Below are 18,986 nucleotides of genomic sequence, written 5' to 3' on the forward strand. Positions count from 1 at the left end.
TATAATCTCAGTGATTTTGGAGGCTAGGATGAAGGATCTCAAGTTTGAGGTCAGTCTTAGCACCTTGGCGAGATCCCGCCTCAAAATAAAAAAACAATACAGGGTCAGAATATAGCTCAGGGTAGAGCCCTAGGTTTAATCCCCAGTACCACAAAATAAAAACAAACAAAAGCATACACCAAAAACACCCACAAAAAGTGTAACTTACCACTACTGCCACAATCTGCACAAGACAGGAGTTCTTCTGGCTTCTTTTCGCGATTTGATTCTTTAGTTCCCAAACAGAAGCTACATATTGGAATGGGATCGGCACGGGGCTATGATAAAATTAAAATGAAAACACAGGTTACTTTTCATTTCAAAATTTAAAACATTAAAATCAAAAGCTTCTTAGATATTTTATGAACAAAAAGAACCAGCTAAATTAGGTATTCAAATCAATATTTTCTAATAAAAATATCTTAAAAGTATTTGATACTAAATTATTAATTGAATAATACTCGTAGGTATAGTAATATATAAGACCCAGAAGTCATTTTTATTAAACCAGTGGAACCTAAGACCTTTATGTACTATATAACCTTCTGAAATGAACATTATTCAAGATTCATTTAAAATCTCAATCATTCCCAAGTCTATATGCCTATAATAAACTGGTTCACCTATTCAGTGTTATAATCCATGAATATCATCTAGTTAGGTCAAATTATTTAGCTAAATCAGTATTAGAGTCCATGAATATTACCTATTTATTTAATTAAACTTTATCAAATGTTATAATGCAGGTTACTATTATTCACCTATTAAATACGGAACATAAAAATGTTGGTATGTTTTGGGGCTAGGGCTGTAGCTAAGTGGTAAAGTACTTGCCTCGAATGTGTGAGGTACTGGGTTCTATCCTTAGTACCACATAAAAATAAACAAAGATACTGTGTGTTCATCCAAAAAAAAAAAATGTTGGCATGTTTTTAGGTGACATGTTAATGGAGAATAAAGAATTTAGCACAAACTAAAATTCTCTGAATCGCTTCAGAAGAGATCAAAGACTATTTTGGGCACCAAGATTTTTTAAAGGAAATCACAGCACAGTACAGCACACACAAGAGATAAATTCTCGATCTTGGACATTCCTACTTTATAAAAGAAACAACGAAACATTTGTCTAACCCCCTAGCACCCCTTAAATCTCACTACGGAAATTGCTTTTTTAACAATGTATAAATCTACATACATTTTAGTATCTCCATTGTTACTGACTACTACCAGCAATGCTAGTATTCCCATCCATATGAATATGGCTAGCTGTGCCTACAGAGCTGGTCACATTATTTCGAACAGCCAAAACTGTATAAAAACTAAAACTCAGGGCAAGAAAACCAACATTATCACAAATGTTTTTAAATATAAATCAAAAACAAGACTTAATCCTGTAGCTATACATCAGCATAGAACAAAGATTATCTATTCAGCCATTCAGTCCCAAATGTCTATGACACTGCTCCTGGTTCACAGTCAGCACTCAAAATATATGTGCTAATTGAATAAAACAGTATATGCTACTTAAAAAAAAACAAAAAAAACTCATCTCTAAAATAATACTTCAAATGGTTATAATGATTCCAACAAATGTCTTCGTTCATTGTGACATGTCATCAAAATCAAGAATTTATCTTATGACCAAGCCTTTACAGAACTTTTAATATTGACTTTTAATTTTATCTTACAATATTAGTGTTCATTATTTTGCCCTTACTTTAAGCTTATTTGTTCTTTTATTATGCAAAGGCTTTCTGAGGTATCTATGAAAATGTAGCCTCTGTTAAAAAGCAATGAAAATGTAGCCTCTGTTAAAAAGCAGAGTATGAAACATCCTGCATTAGAAAAACTAAAAAAGACAAGCTACGACAAATTGGTCACTGACTCTAGCCACGGTTTTTTAAATGCCAGATAATCAGCACTGCATAATTATGGATCCATAGTTATTACTTGCAACTGCTCAACTGCAGTACCTTGGGAACACTTTTGTTCCTTTAAATAGCAATTAAAAGAACAATCTGGTTTTAAAGTGACAACAATCCCCTGATAGATTCTAGCTAAAACACAGTCCTCCTACTAATGGGATTCCTGCTTTCATTTGATAGAACAATGTTCAAGCTATTGCCGCCATTCTTGCAGTGATAAATAATTTACGAAATGTCACATATCATTCATACAATGAAACAAATCCAAATCTGCAATCCCATTTTTTGTTCCCAGATGAATTTTTTTGCTGTGAGAGAGACATGGCCATCAGCCAGCATTCATGCTCATTTTTCGTTTTTAACTAAAGGTAACACAAAGGACAAAGGTTGCTAGTAGTTCATGGCCAGAAAGACTGATGTCCTGCACTCTGCCCAATCACAGAAAGCATAGATGCTATCGCTTCATGCTACATTCAAGGGAACCCCACCATACTGGTGGATGCTCACAACCATTTATTTAAGGATAACTATCTTACAATACTCCATAAAACCACTGCATTATACAGAAATGTCTGCCCTGCTGAATTATTGATAATTCAAAGCACTTTTTGCTAACCTCAGTGTAGCCTAGTCTAATTAACTTTAAAAAATTGTCACTTGCATGAAATGAAACTTTTACAGTAATGCATGTAAATGGGCCACAGAATTATTATGATTCACTATTCTCAATCAGACTACATATAAACTATTTTAAAAAATAACCCCTTGTAATAAAGTAAAATAGACTGCAGTCAGAAAGAGGTCCGAGTAAATGGCAATTTGATTCCATACAAATCACTATAGACAAGTGATACTTAAGAGGTTTGAAAATGGAACTCCAAATCTCCAAATTAAATCCTTTCTTTGAAATCTCATGAAGACACCTAACATGTTGATTACATTTTCTCATCAACATGTCTGATTGTTCTAAACTAATTTTAAGAAGGAACACTCATGGACAGATCTAAATATGAAAATAAGCATATTCTGCTCAGGGAGCATCCCTTTCAGGCAATGGCCCTGGGTCAGCTTCAAGGCTAGAGGCCCATTCTACAATATCTCATTTAATCTCTGTAACTAGGTTGTGTGTATTATTCTCATTTTAGAGAAAATTAAGGGTTGAAGATGTTAAGTAACTTTTCTAAATGTTGCACAGTTTCAAACATAGAGCTGAAACTGCCCTCATTCTGTCCATTTCTTACCTATCAGTGTCAACAGCTATTATGAAAGTATACATAATCTCTTCTAGTCAATTTCTCCCATGAAAAATTGCAAATGTTTTAAAAACTACTAAAAAGACAATCACTACTATAATCATATTCATTAGATTATTAATTGCAATGGAGGAAAGGTACTTCTACAATGAAGAAAATTGGTTGACACTTCCTGCACCAACATAGAACAAACTGACATCATGTGCCTCCAAGCGCTGCCTTAGCACGGCCTACATAGTTTCTTGGTGAATCTAATTATAAGGAAACAATCAGGCAAATTCAAGTGGAGATATATTCTGTACAACAACTTACCTACACATTTTAAAAATGTCAATATCATGCAAGACCCAAAGAAGGGCAGAACCAGAACCAATCTAGGAAACTAGTGATGTGAAAACTAAAAACAATATAGGATCCTTGACTGGATTCTGGATCTTTTAAAAATAGACACTGGATGTTAAAGAATGTTACTAGGATAATTAGAAGAACATACACTAAATATGAGATAACACATAAATCAAATATAATAAATCTCGAGTAAACATTGTGATTATGTAGGATAATGTTTTTGTTCTTAGGAGATATATGATGAAATATTTAGAAGTGTCATGATGTCTAACTCTCAAATAATTTAGAGGGAAAAAGAAAAACCTACATGTGTATATAAGTATGCAGAGTAGGAGAGAGAAAGCAAATGTGGCAAAATGTTAATGTTTGGTGAAATCTATGTAATGGGTATATGGGTATATTTTATTCCTTCAACTTTTTTGCATGTTTACACTTTACCAAACAAAAACATGGAAAGTTGAACAAAAAAGTACACCTCTGCTCTCAAAAGAGGTCTAGAATAAATTACCAAATAGTTAGATTATAAGCATTAATAAACTAAAGTATCTCGATCCAATTACCAAGGCACAGGAAATGCAGAGGACAGTACAACATATTAATCTATAGAGCAGGGAGATATTAGTACCAAGACTCTAAAGGATAAATGACCCAGTTTCTTCAAAAATAAAACGGAAGGAAAAGCAAGAATACAAGATCTAGACATGGAAGAAGAATGAGCAGGCTAAGAGAGACTTAGGCATATGAGCCAATCAAACATGGGGTTTTCCTTAAGATCATGATTAAAACAGTGTATGACAAAAAAAAATAAAAGATTATGATCTAGTGAAGGAAACAGGGTTATCTAGTTAAAGAAACTGTTGGGAGGGGCAATACGGGTATCTTCATCAAGGTAGAAGGGACAGATTTGTTCTCCATGGCTTCAGAGTCTGAAACTTGAACTAACTAGGGTATCATACAGAGACTTTCCAACAGAGTTGGAAATAGAATAGAATGGATGATTTTTTAAAATTTAATTTAATTTTTTTTTTTTTTTTTTTTTTGTGCCAGGGATTAAACTCAGGGACACTTAACCACATCCACAGCCATTTTTATTTTTTATTTAGAGACAAGGTCTAGCTAAATTGATTAGGGCATCGATAAATTACTGAGGTTGGCTTTAAACTTGTAATCCTCCTGCCTCAGTCTCCCAAGTCACTAGGATTATAGGCATGTGTTGCTGTCCCAGGTGGATGATTCCTTTTTTATCCTCCTTCATTTATTTTTATTTTTAAAATTATGGTAAACATATACAATATAAAATTTCATTTGAAGCCAAAAAATTCATAACAAAATTTACCATTTAACTTTAAGGGTACAGTTGATCACAATGCTGTAGAAATATCACCACCAGCCACTTCCAGAACAGTTTCCATCTTCCCAACTGACACTGCACCTGTTAAGAACTAACTCTCCACTCTACCTTTCCCACCCCTGGCAATCACCATTCCTCTTTCTGTCTTTGTGCGTTTCTCTGTTGTTGGTATCTCATATAAATAAAGTCAATATGATATCTGTAGACTGGATTACTCTTGAGGCGCAGTAGGCCCTGTAATTAAAAGATCATAGAGAGGTTGGATGAGCCCTGGCATGGTGAGGATGCGACAGTGCACAAAATCATCATGCTCAAAAAGGAGATCTAGGTCCTTTCCAGACCCAGTATTTTAATGGTTGTAAGGTTGAATAATCTCTAAATCCTTTTCTAGCTTTCATTTGTTACTGTCTTACAAACACATTTCAAGAACCTTTGAGACTTCTGATCCAAAGTAAAACAGCTTTTCCTGAAGAATCCAAAGCAGCTTTATTTTTGTTAGTGGTTACTTTTATTTCTGCCCAGAAGGAAACAACAAATTGTTAGTCTTCTTAGTCTAAGTAACTGGACATAAGTAAATGAAAGCTCATATAGGAGAGCAGAACCTGAAGTATTCAGGCTCACATCCTCTTCCTGACAATGACAAAAAGGGGTTTTGAAGGCCATTTCCATGTTCTGTGTTCACAATGATCAGAGACATTAACCCTCTTTTTCCTTAATCTCTTATGGATATGGCTGAGATCTCTGCAGCTTTCTTGAAATTATTACATAACAAACTGTTTTAGTAATCCCAAGTGTTAAGAATGAAACAATACATCATTTTTTCATTCATACTTGCAACATGGAAAGACCTGGATTTAAATTCTGCTTTCTGAGCCTCGGGTTTCCTCATCATAAAAGTGCCTAACAGTTGTCTGGCTCTGGGGTTTCTAAAAGTTCAAGTGTGAGTGACTGGAAAGTACTTGTAAATTATAAAGTTTGATTCAAGTCCTTAATAAATACTGGCACAAATTAATTGTTCTGGAGTTCACAATTACTCTACAAAAGACTGATTCTCCAAACTCCTATGATGAACATTAATTTTTTTTTTGAGAGAGAGAGAGAGATTTTTTTTTTAATATTTATTTTTTAGTTTTCGGCGGACACAACATCTTTGTTTGTATGTGGTGCTGAGGATCGAACCTGGGCCGCACACATGCCAGGCGAGCGCGCTACCGCTTGAGCCACATCCCCAGCCCTGATGATGAACATTAATCTAACGCCTTGTTTTTATTAAAGAATGAATTAATAGGGAGTACAAGGAACAGTGCAGAAAATACCTCAACTGAGAGCCAAGAGGCCTGTAGTTATTAGTAAAAGGAAAAGGAAAAGAACAGATATCAAAAGAAGGAAAGCATAAACAAATAAACCTTAAGTGAATAATACTACAAAAGCAAAGATGAATATAAATCTATGATCCCCAAGTATCAAATAGTTCATCATTGGAGAACTATACTTGAGCTCAGACAACTCAATTCATTTACTCCAAATCTACTTTTGTGGAAGGGCTGTTTTAAGACTCTTTTACAGCTCTTCAATTTGTGCCTCTTTCTTATATTGTCCTGAAATCTGAAGTCTAGGTGATTCCTTGCTGCTTACCACAATGCTATTCCTAGGTGTTTCATTGGTGCTGAACACAAACCCTATGGGACAAGACCTGGTGGTACTTTCTATCTCCATTTTATAGGTAAGTTAAACATCCCCTAGTGTCACATTGCTACTAAGTTTGATGACTCCAAGACCCTCTCTCTTTTGCTTTTCCCAAGGTATGTCCCACATTTCTTTTGGATCTTGGTTCAGGTATCCCCTTATCATGGAGGCTGCCCCTGACCATCCTCCGCGATGGTCTAGATCCTCCAAACTTTGCTTCCTTTTTCTTTCACTTTTTTTTTTAATTGGTGCATTTTAGTTGGACATAATGATGGGGATTTTTTGTTACATCTTCACACATATACACAATATAACAATATTGTTTCCTACCCCTGCTACCTTATTTTTCTTCATACCATTGGTCACTCTTTGGCATAGTATGTATCACTTATTTATTTATTTTCTCTTACTAAATGATATACTTAAACAAGGTAGAGTCTATTCATTGCTGAGGCCCAGCATTTGTTGATCAAATGAACAAACTGTTTTGAGGCTGGGAAGTGGTTTCCTCAATTTAACAGGTCTTAAGATATTGACTACTACCATTTATTTTCATGTATATCCTTAATGACTATAAACATGGCAAGGAGGGCAACTATCAATGGCCAGGTAAGGTTCTATCACTCTCTAGACTGATTTATTTATTTTTACTCTGGCAAACATAATGAATAACATTTATGTTTGTTATCTGACAAGTAAGGGCCAAATTTTAAAAATCATTTAGGAAGGGTAAGATTTTTGCCTAGCATGCACAAGGCCCACAGTTCTATCCCAGCACCACAAGCAATGAGAAAAAGAAAAGAAAAAATGATCTGGGGGCTGGGGTTGTGGCTGAGTGGTAGAGCACTTGCCTACTAGCACGTGTGAGACACTGGGTTCGATCCTGAGCACCACATAAATAAATAAATAGAATCAAGGTATTGTGTCCATCTACAACTAAAAAATATATATATTTTAAAAAATGATCTGGAACTATTAGGGCTTGCTCTAGAATAATCATTATAGGTTGTCTTGAAGATAAATTTTGGATCATGACCAGTTGCCAGCATCAAGTTGTGGTGACACCCTCACCCTATCTCCTACTTTCCCTCTCAAGAAAGAATATAAGTAAAACAAGAAAAAGAAGAAAAACATTAAGTAAAATGATTACACTACAATGAGAGTAACACAATTCTGTGAGTACAGATTTTTCTATTTTTAAGAGAAAATACAAACTTTTGCGTTTCATTATCAGTTAATAAATTATTGTCTACAACTTCATAATTGATAGCATTACAACAAACAGAGGTTGAAAACTGTTCCTGTTGTTTTTAGAGTAACTAACATCCTTTTTTGCCATTTCAGCATACTATTTGACACTTACCTAATAAATAACTAGACTTCATTTCTTGCCACTAAACCCACTTATTCAACTGATGTCTGTAGGATCAGATCAAGCCCATTCCTAATTAGGATACAGATCATGCACACTCAGGACTTTCCTTTACAGCAATCCATTTAATATGCAGTCTTCAGAAATTCACTAATTCTAGAAGTAGGGACAGCCTGTGATGCTATAAAGCATCTTATTTTTTTCAAACCCTATCTTGCTCCTGGGTGCATTTGCAATAACTGTGGCAGAGCCCCTCCAAAGCATGGAAGTTCAGTGCCCAGCACACCCTTGGAGCAGCACAGGTCTACTTCAGACCCTTCAGGGCAGAACAGAACTCTGTTTATGACATGCCTACTGCCATTTTTTTCTGCACTCATGTACCCTTTGCTTTACTCTAAGCCAATTCTTGCAATTTCATCATGAATTTGAACCTGAATAGACACTAAATAATTTTTTTCCAGAAGGTAACTAGGAATATACTTAATATGTTACACCGGCAACAATTCTACCATAATTTTTCCTCTGGCTATATATATTTTCATTGTATCACCTCCCCTGCTCATTATACTTCTCTGTGGGTAATTGGTTCTGTGAAGGAATACTATACCATCCCCACTGGCTCTGCGGATTGAGTTTCTGTATTATTCTGGGCAAAAGGATTTATTATTGTTAATGTATGGAGATCTTGAATGTGATGGCTATATTTTACCTCCTTGTCATAGTAATGAGGGTTCTCTGTATTTTAAGAGTAACAATAAGTAAATAAAATTTTTAAAAAATATTTAAAAGACTCCCTATAAACATTCAGAAAAATATATCCTGTCTTTTTTTCATTTAAAAAATAATTTAGAAACAAAAATATACCAATAACCACTTACTACTGAGAAATTCCCATCATCAAAGTTGTATTCAGAAATATGAAATAAAGGATTGGTCAGAAAGGACTGAAGAAGAGAAGAAGCAGGCTTTCCAAGAACATCAGCCACAACAGCTATCAATGTATGAATTTAATTGAAATGCTCACACTGTATCCTGTAGTCTAGAACTTGTTCTAATTAGGCAGGTGTACCATTTATAAGAGTGCTGATTAAGGAAAGTGATTCTATTGGAAGGAAACAAATTAAATCCTGCACACTGTGTTTAACAATAGCATCTCATTTGTTTTTTGTTTTGGTTGCTGTTGTTGTTTTGGTAGATTTTCCTGTGAATTTTGAAAAGGGAAAATGAAACAATTGTGCTTCCTAGAGCCTTCAATTTCTTATCTGGACAGGGACTTAGCTTTTAAGATTACATCTGTTAAGTCTCTCCTCTACCCTTGCCATTAGAAACTGCAGATATTGCATTTATCTTCATAAGAGGGATCAACTCTGACTCAACACAGCTGGAAATTCAACACATGGTACAGAAAGTCTGTTTAGAATTCACAAACTATTCTTTTTGGCAAGCATGTCGTGGTATCTGAAATATAAACCCTACATTTATATTAGCGATATACTTTAGATTCAGAAAAATAGAATTTTAAAATCAACTTGCATAAGTGTCACAAAGCTTCAGCAGTTCCTTTTGTAAAAAAAATTCATTTAGTATCTTTCTTGTGATTTGCAGTTATAGTGTTTGAAGACCTTTATTAAAGCAGGTCCAAACTTTGAGATCATTATTTCTTTAAGGATAAGAAAAAAACTGACAGGAACATAAATAGATATTCTATCTTAAAGATGGCAAAAAAAAAAAAAGAAAAGAAAAGAAAGACAAAAACTCCAGCACTGAATTTTGAAAATTCACTGGGAATTTAGGAATTCTGTATTGTAATTCATCTACATGACTTGGGGATTTGTCCCAGGTAAGGCTAGAAGAGCAAGCAGTGATGGAGAGATTAAACGACAGGCATATCACCAACATGCAAGAAAAGGCAAACGCGGGCTGCTGCTCGGGAAAGCTGCATATCAGCTAGAGGTAAGGGCACCAAGGCAACCATGTGAGTCTAGATACATGCCTACAACTCTGCCCAGGCACAATGTGAACTGAATATAGCCATTCTCCTCACAAATCCCACCAAGAGAAACCCACACTAACTGCTCACAGACAGAGCTCAACTGAACTGAATTTAATTAGATCCAAAAAAAGAAGTAGAATGCAAATATAAGACATAGGTAGGTAGATATTAACAAGCTAGAAAAGCCATGTTAGTCACTTTCTCAATAATATTATTGTCACCACCACTACCACCACCCCTGCTCCGACAATACTGCACATTCACAGATATTTTCATGGCAATGGAGATGCTACGTGCCACTCAGTGCAATACTAATATTTACTCAGCACCCAAAGTACACCAGTACTCCAAGGGTTCACCTTCACAGAACCAATGAAAGAAATATAATTCCATTAGTACACTTAATTCTCAATTGCCCTGTGGTATACAAACCATCTGGTATACAGAATTTCCATGCCCTATTTGGCTTTTGTTTTCTTCAGTTCCTCCAACTCTTTCAATTACAGTATTCATAAGCAGGAAGACAAGAGGATTGCTTGGATAATTACTAACCTAGTGTCAAGAACTGTGATGTTGTTTTTTGGAGTTAGTTCTGTATTGCAGAACATTTGTCCTTTAAGACCCTTCTGGAGATAAAAGTTCCAGATCTACTGGAGCTTTAGGCCAGGCACCATCTTGGGCCCTTGCTTGAACATATCTCAGAGACTATGCCCCCTGGATCCAAAGCATCACCTCCAGCTGGTGGGAGCTGCACAATCCTAAGACCCTCCCCATCACCAACCTACAGTAGGGCCAGGAAAAGAAACACCCACCAGACATGATGGGCCTTACCTCTAGGACAAGAATTTTTCAGTTAAATTTTCTAGAAGTTTCTAAGTGTACAAAAGTCCACTAAAGGTATATAAAAAGAAATGCACAAGAATTTCTGTGTATATGTGTTTTCATTTCTCTCAGTTGAATACCAAGAAGAGAAACTGCTAGGTTATAAAGTAGATAATATATGTTTAACCATACCAGAAATGCCTAGCTAGGCTGCTCAAGAAAATACAAAAATGCAAATAGCCTATACCAGGAAATAAGGAGAAGATATTACTACAGACTTTGAAACCATTAAAATAATTAGAAATGCTATGAGCTATGTTTTAAAATGTTATGAGTTCATTCCTTAAAAGAAGAAAAAGCCAACAAATAAATGACTTAACACTACATCTCAAAGCCCTAGAAAAAGAAAAACAAATCAACACCAAAAGCAGCAGAAGACAGGAAATAATTAAAATCAGAGCTGAAACCAATGAAATTGAAACAAAAGAAACAACTGAAAAAACTGACAGAACAAAAAGTTGGTTCTTTGAAAAAATAAATAAAATTCACAAACCCTTAGCCACGCTAACGAAGAGAAGGAGAGAGGAAACTCAAATCACTAACATACGTGATGGAAAAGAAAATAACACAACAGACACTATAAAAATACAGAAGATAATTAGAAATTATTTTGAAAACTTGTACTCCAATAGAAAATATCAAAGGCATCAACAAATTTCTAGAGTCATATAATTTGCCCAAATTGAATCAGGATGATACACACAATTTAAACAGATCAATTTCAAGTGACAAAATAAGAGAAGCCATCAAAAGTCTACCAACCAAGAAAAACCTAGGACCGAACAGATACACAGCTGAGTTCTACAAGACCTTTAAAGAAGAACTAATACTAATACTCTCCAGTATATTTCAGGAAATAGAAAAAGAGGCAGCACGTCCAAACTCATTCTATGAGGCCATTATCACTCTGATTCCAAAACCACGCAAAGACACATCAAAAAAAGAAAACTTCAGACCAATACCTCTAACGAACATAGATGCAAAAATTCTCAATAAAATTCTGTCATACCAAAAACAAAAACATATGAAAAAGATCATGCACCATGATCAAGGGGGATTCATCGCAGGGATGCAAGGTTGGTTCAACATAAGAAAATCAATAAATGTAATTTATCACATCAATAGACTTAAAGATAAGAATCATATGATCATCTCAATAGACAAATAGAGAAAAATAGACTAATAGAGAAAGCATTCAACAGAATACAGCACCCCTTTATGTTCAAAACACTAGAAAAACTAGGGATAACAGGAACATATCTCAACATCATAAAAGCTATCTAGGCTAAACCCCAGGACAACATCATTCTAAATGGAGAAAAATTGAAGGCATTCCCTCTAAAAACTGGAACAAGACAGGGATGCCCTCTTTCACCACTTCTATTTAACATAGTTCTTGAAACACTGGCCAGAGCAATTAGACACACGAAAGAAATTAAAGGGATAGGGCTGGGGATGTGGCTCAAGCGATAAGGCGCTCACCTGGCATGCGGGGCACTGGGTTCGAATCTCAGCACCACATAAAAATAAAATAAAGATGTTGTGTCCACCAAAACTAAAAAATAAATATTAAAAAAATTCTCTCTCTCTCTCTCAAAAAAAAAAAAAAAAAGAAATTAAAGAAATACACATAGGAAAAGGAACTCAAATTGGCACTATTTGCTGATGATACGATTCTATACCGAAAAGACCCTAAAAGTTCCACCATAAAACTTCTAGAATTAGTAAATGAATTCAGCAAAGTAGCAGGATATAAAATCAACACCCATAAATCAAAGGCATTTCTGTATCAGACAAACCCTCAGAAAGGGAAACGAGGAAAACTATCCCATTTTCAAGAGCCTCAAAAAAATAAAATACTTGGGAATTAACTTCACAAAAGAGGCGAAAGATCTATATAATGAAAATTACAGAACCCTAAAGAAAGAAATCAAAGAAGACCTTAGAAGTTGGGAAGATCTACCTTGCTCTTGGATAGGCAGAATTAATATTATTAAAATGACCATACTTCTAAAAGCACAGATAAAATGCAGTTCTGATCAAAATTCCAGTGACATACCCTCACAGAAATAGAGAAAGCAATCATGAAATTCATCTGGGGGAAAAAAAAAAGACCCAGAATAGCTAAAAAGCAATCCTTAGCAGGGAAAGTGAAGAAGGAGGCCTCACTATACCAGACCTTAAATAATACTACAGAGCAATAGTAACCAAAACAACATGGTATTGGCACCAAAACAGACTGGTAGACCAATGGTACAGAACAGAGGACATAGAGAATAACTCACAAAACTACAATTATCTTATATTAGACAAATGTGCCAAGAACATGCATTGGAGAAAAGATAGCCTCTTCAACAAATAGTGCTGGCAAAACTGGAAATCCATATGCAACAAAATGAGATTAAACCCCTATCTCTCACCACGCACAAAACTCAACTCAAAATGGATCAAGGACTTAGGAATACAACCAGAGACCCTGCATACTAATAGAAGAAAAAGTAGGCCCTAATCGCCATCATGTGGGGTTAGGCCCCAACTTCCTTGATGATAATTATTGTTTATGTGGTGCTGGGGATCAAACCAGTGCCTCCCACATGCTAGGCAAGCGCTCTGCCACTGAGCTACAGCCCCAGCCCCAGCCTTAGCTATGTACATTTTTTTTGTAGAAGCAAAACAGTAATAGTAACTATAGTATCTGTTAAAATGAGAGTGGTTATAGTATGCTCCTCTCTTTTAAAAGGCATTACATGCTTGTGTATGTTAGAACTTATAATGAAAGCATCTCAAACAAACCTCTTTATTGTATTTGGAGAGGGGATTTGAGGGAGTCAGGATTAGATAAGGGAGGAAAACTTAATTCCCATTCTCTACCTTCTTGTACTGTTTGTACACTTTCACACACACATACACACACGCACACTCACACACATGTCTTCAAAAACAGCAAAAATAATTAGCCTTTGTATTGAGGAAATTTAAGTGATAATGTACTTTAAATACATTCCATCTACAACTAAAAGAAAGAAGGAAGGAAGGAAGGAAGGAAGGAAGGAAGGAAGGAAGGAAGGAAGGAAGGAAGGAAGGAAGGAAGGAAAGAGAGAAAGAAAAGTACATAGTTGGGTTTAGTGGTGCATATCTGTAATCCCAGTGACTCGGGCTATTGAGGCAGGAGGATTTCAAGTTCCAGGCCAACCTGGGCAACTTAGCAAGACTGTCTCCAAATCCAAACAATAAAAAGTTCAATGGGAAAGTTCTTGGGTTCATTCCCCAGTATCAGAAGATGGACAGGGATGTACATAAGAGCATTTGCAAATATACCTGAAGGATAAATTCCTAGGTGAAAAAACTGGGTCACAGAAACAAGGGCATTTTTAACTGAAAGAGACTGTATCACAGTATACTCAACATATTTTTTCAAGTACTTTTTTTCTGCCAATTTGTTTAAAATTGTACTATCATATTTCATTTAAACTTGTTTTTCAAATAAATTTTTTTTAAATGAATTCATGGCTGGGGAAGGTAGAGCTCAAAAAGCAATTTCCCTAAAGTAGTGTCTCCATAACCATCAACAACTTGTGGTTAATCAAAGACCTGTGTTCTCAGACATCTTCAGAACCTTTACATTGGAGGAAATCAATCATATACCAGAAGAAGAATTAGCCAAAGGAGAGAGAGTGAGTGGTCAAATAAATTGTCCTATTCGATCTTTTAGGATTGACACATTAAGCACATCACCTTTATACTAAAAAGATAATTAAAGCAGGAAGCAGCACAATTACAATGGGAATTCAGCGTGTGTGCATATGAGAGAGAGAGAGAGAGAGAGAGAGTGAGTTAGTTGAGAAAATAGTAATCAGAAGGATCACTAAAACTTACAAGGACATGGAATTTTTTTTTTTTACTGACTCATAAAATTACAGTATTACCTTTCCACATTCAATGTCGAAGCAAAGAATTATTTAAAGACTAATAAATGAGCATAGACCTATGCAGAGAAGAATAATACTGGTACTGTAAAGGCATGGTTTTTTTCCTTCTTCCTTCCTACCCTCCTTCTTTCCATTTTCCTTCTTTTCAGATACCTGCCATATGTCTGTTTTGAGACCTGGCTCACACAATATTGTTGGTAGTCCACAGTTGGCAGTCATCTCTAACTGATTAAGATGATCTGGGGGTAGCTGAAGGAAACAGTGTACATCAGTGCTTGTAAAACTTTATAATGTGTAAACAAAACACCCGGAGATAATGTAAAACTGCAGGTGCTGATTCAGTTATTTGGAGACAGCGCTTGAAATTCTGCATTTCTAACAAATGATCTGTTATCCACATTTTTGGGCAGTATGAATATAGATACTTTAAAGGTATGATTCCCCAAATAACTCACACTCAGCTCTGAGATATGTTTTGCTATTTCAATATAAGGATTCACCAAAGAGTAAAAACCCTGGAGTTAAAGCCCTGACAGAGGAAATGGAATAATACTAACAGTAGTAGTTGGTGGTAACAGAAGTTACAATAGGTACTAGTAGTTATTATAGTAATAGTAGTAAAAGTAATAGCAGTGGCAACCAGCAGCAACAAACATTTAAAGACAGCTTGCTATGGATGAATAGTAAGGTAGGCATTTAAACTACTATTAAAATGTCAGAAGTTAGGTACTAGTATCTCGACTTCATAGATGAGAAAACTGAAGTTGTTTCCAAGATATTCAGGCTCCAGAACTAAATTACAGTTTCCAGCTATCAATCAAGTTAACCATCACTATATAATTGTCCCTTGATATCTGTGAAAGATTGGTTCCAAGACACCCTTGCAAATACCAAAATCTACAGATGCTCAAATCTCTTAGATAAAATAGTACAGTATATACATATAACCTATGTACATAATCCCATATACCTGCAAGTCATCTATAGATCACTTACATATTTAATATGGTTGTTATACTGCATTATTTAGGGAATCATGACACGGGGGGAAAGTCTGTACGTTTTCAGTCCAGAAGCAATTCCCACCCCCCAAATGTTTTCTATCTACATTTGGTTGGATTGTGGGGGCAGAAACCACAGATCCAAAGGGCCAACTGTACAGTTAGTAACAGATGTCATCATTTCTCAAGTTGATCCGCTGGAGGAGACAATTGTTTAAAGGCCTTCTTTGCTAGCTCCTGCAAAGTCCAGCTTAAGATAAACAAATAGATCACTGTAACTGATGGGTTTAGGTCAAGGTCACGAGGAATTTTAAACTACTATTTGACAACACAAATCATCTACCCTTGGGTAATCCAGATTGGCTGTACTTTCACGGGCTATTCAAATGATGATGATGTTGTTTTAGACCTTTTGGCTTTATTTGTTAACTAAGGTGTGACAGAGTGGAACAGATTGCTTTTGAAGTTATTCTAAGACTAACTTTGGTTACAATATGAATTCCAGAATATTTGGCTTGGAAGCTACATTTTATGCTTTTTAGAGATCAAGCTAAACACACATTTCTCAGTCAAAAAGCTCCATAGAGTAACTTGATCTGAGAGGGGTGCTTTAACTCACTGCCAAATAAAAAGCATGATTGCCTTATTCCACACACACACAAATACCATTCTAGGATAGGCCAATTAATCATGAATATAACTTTTCAGACATTACATAATTTTACATAGACTTGCTTCTAATGCCTGCCAAAAAAAACAGCAATTTCTATCACTAGGAATAAATCTATGCTTGAAGAGAAATGAAAGTTACAAACATGAAACAGTGAAATTCTAGTCACTTCTTTTATGCCACCCTCCCTCATAATTTTATTTTATAAAACTGGCATTAATAAAACAAACTAGAGTGACATAAGCTGTTAAAGCACATAAATAAATTAAATAAAAATATGGAGATCCACATACTTTTTATATCCCCAAGAGTGGCAACCTCTAAGATACGAATATGCATACACCACTGTGCACTTGAGTCCTCCAATATTAAACACACACTCTGCTGTTATATAATCCACTTATTAATATTTATTAAAAAATTCAATTTTTCCACCTAAAATCATAGGTTTTCTTTTTTAATATTTTTTTTAGTTGTCAATGGACATTTATTTTATTTGTTTATATGCAGTGCTGAGAATTGAACCCAGTGCCTCACACATGTTAGGCAGGTCCTCTACCACTAAGCTACAACCCCAGCTCCAAAAATCATTGGTTTTCTAAATAATGTTTCATAGATTTATCCCTGGTGTATCAGAAGTAAGTGATTAATTTGAAAATGGTCCACCAATATCTATAATTAATATTTTCAAATACAAATAATCAACATAAAATCTGTTAGTATGTTCAAATACAAATAATCAACATAAAGTCTGTTAGTATGTTATCTTAATAATGAACCAGTCAGCCCAGGATTACCCTCAGCGTGTTTATAAAATTTCAACAGAATGTTTTTAAGCAGTGATACCAGGAGAGCAAAAGCAATAGACCATTTTCATGCTAAATAATATACTGAAGATATATTAAACTTGAAAGGGGGCATGCATAAACTCATGACAAATTTATCTTAAAAGTTTCCTTCTATAAATATTTTTAGGGTGTTTTCCTTAACACAATCTTTTTAAAAACAAAAATTAGTTTCTCTTCTACTTACTTAAAATTAGATGGACAGGTACCTGCTTTTGAAAGTTTCCCAAGGAAAATATATCACACTCATCATCATTCAAAAGCATGAAAGTGCCCATGCATACACATGTGGTGTTCTGGTACTTTTAAACAAAGACTAGACCACTAAGTATGCAAGGTCTGCAATAGTATGTAAAAAGAAATGGTACAGTGCTTCTGAACTTTTGTTTAAACACTGGCCTTATCAGGCAGAATTATACTCAACTTTATTTCGTGTGTTTTTTGCACTTAAAAATATGTTTTCTTTTCATTTTCTAAAAGAGGTATTATATATAATTTTGAATGTTATACTGTTGAGAGCCACAGCCGAAGGGGCTCCAGCAAACTTCCAGCTGCCGGCTGATGATTGGCTCACAGCGGCCCCAGCAACATCTAGCTGATTGGCTCCTCTGCGGTGATGCTCATTGGGCTGTTTCCCTGCCCTTTCAGACCACGGAGCTGCTCATTGGGGGACTTTTTTGGCTCCGCCCACGTGACCCAGCCAATTGGCCTCAAGAGCAGGAGGATTGTGGGAGGTGGAGAGAAGCTTGTGTGGGAGAGAGAGGCTTGTGGAAAGCCGGTAGTGGCAGTTGAGGCTCGGAGGGTTTTTCCTGAGAGGCTGTTTTGTTTGGCGTGTGTGGTTCTAAAAATAAAGTTAGTTTCTTTTGACAAGTGGCTCCTGATTGTGCCCAGCCAGACTGCGGCATTATACCTAAACTACATAACTATGGAGATGTTAAATACATACAAATGCATGTATGTATATATGTATAATATGGGGTGTACTCATCATTCTCCAATTAATAACAATAACAGCTAATGTTCATTGCATGCTTACTCTATGCCAGGTACTACGTTAAGTACTTAAATTATTTCAGTAAAACTATGAAACAGATGTTGTTATTGTCCCAATTTTTCTGAGGAGAAAACTGCAGCACAGAAAAGCTAAATAATGAACCCAAAGACCACAGTTGAAAGTGACAGAGCTCAGATCCCAACTCAGACTTCACCCCTGAGAGAATCTCTAAATTAGGAAAGATAGACAGAATAGAGACAGAATACTGTCATTTCACCTAAGTCAAAAGCAAGGGTCATTCTGGGAGTGGGAAGCAGAGGAAAGTTTATACTTTATGTGGATATTAGAGGAAGAAGCTAAAGGAGGTCTATTATCATCATAGTGGATGGTAAGGAGACCACCATCAATTCCCTACTTAATTTCAAAAAGATTTTTAGGGGGCTGGGGATGTGGCTCAAGCGGAAGCACGCTCACCTGGCATGCGTGCAGCCCGGGTTCGATCCTTAGCACCACATGCAAACAAAGATGTTGTGTCCGCTGAAAACTAAAAAATAAATATTAAAAAACTCTAAAAAAAAAAAAGATTTTTAGGAAAATGGGCTTTCAGGAGTTACTTAGAACTCAAGAAGAAGGAAAAAACAAAAAGGGGAAAATGGCATGTGGAAGAAGGTTCAAAAGACTTGAAATTTTATAAACAC

At 35.6% G+C, this 18,986-nt stretch overlaps 1 protein-coding gene across 4 annotated transcripts in view; it reads right to left on the reverse strand.

Annotated features, from left to right (window-relative positions):
* Kat6b (lysine acetyltransferase 6B) overlaps window positions 1-18,986 on the reverse strand; it is a 189,429-nt gene that overhangs the window by 71,572 nt on the left and 98,871 nt on the right. For all 4 annotated transcript variants that reach the window (XM_046419679.2, XM_046419678.2, XM_046419680.2 and 1 more), the window contains exon 4: window positions 209-317. In XM_046419679.2, coding sequence (XP_046275635.1) covers window positions 209-317 — 109 coding nt within the window. The remainder of the gene's footprint in view (window positions 1-208; window positions 318-18,986) is intronic.

The sequence above is a fragment of the Marmota monax genome, unplaced genomic scaffold (genome assembly GCF_021218885.2).
Source record: "Marmota monax isolate L192 unplaced genomic scaffold, Marmota_monax_Labrador192_F-V1.1 WCK01_AAM20220418_F8-fsc00019, whole genome shotgun sequence".
Taxonomy (NCBI): Eukaryota; Metazoa; Chordata; class Mammalia; order Rodentia; family Sciuridae; genus Marmota; species Marmota monax.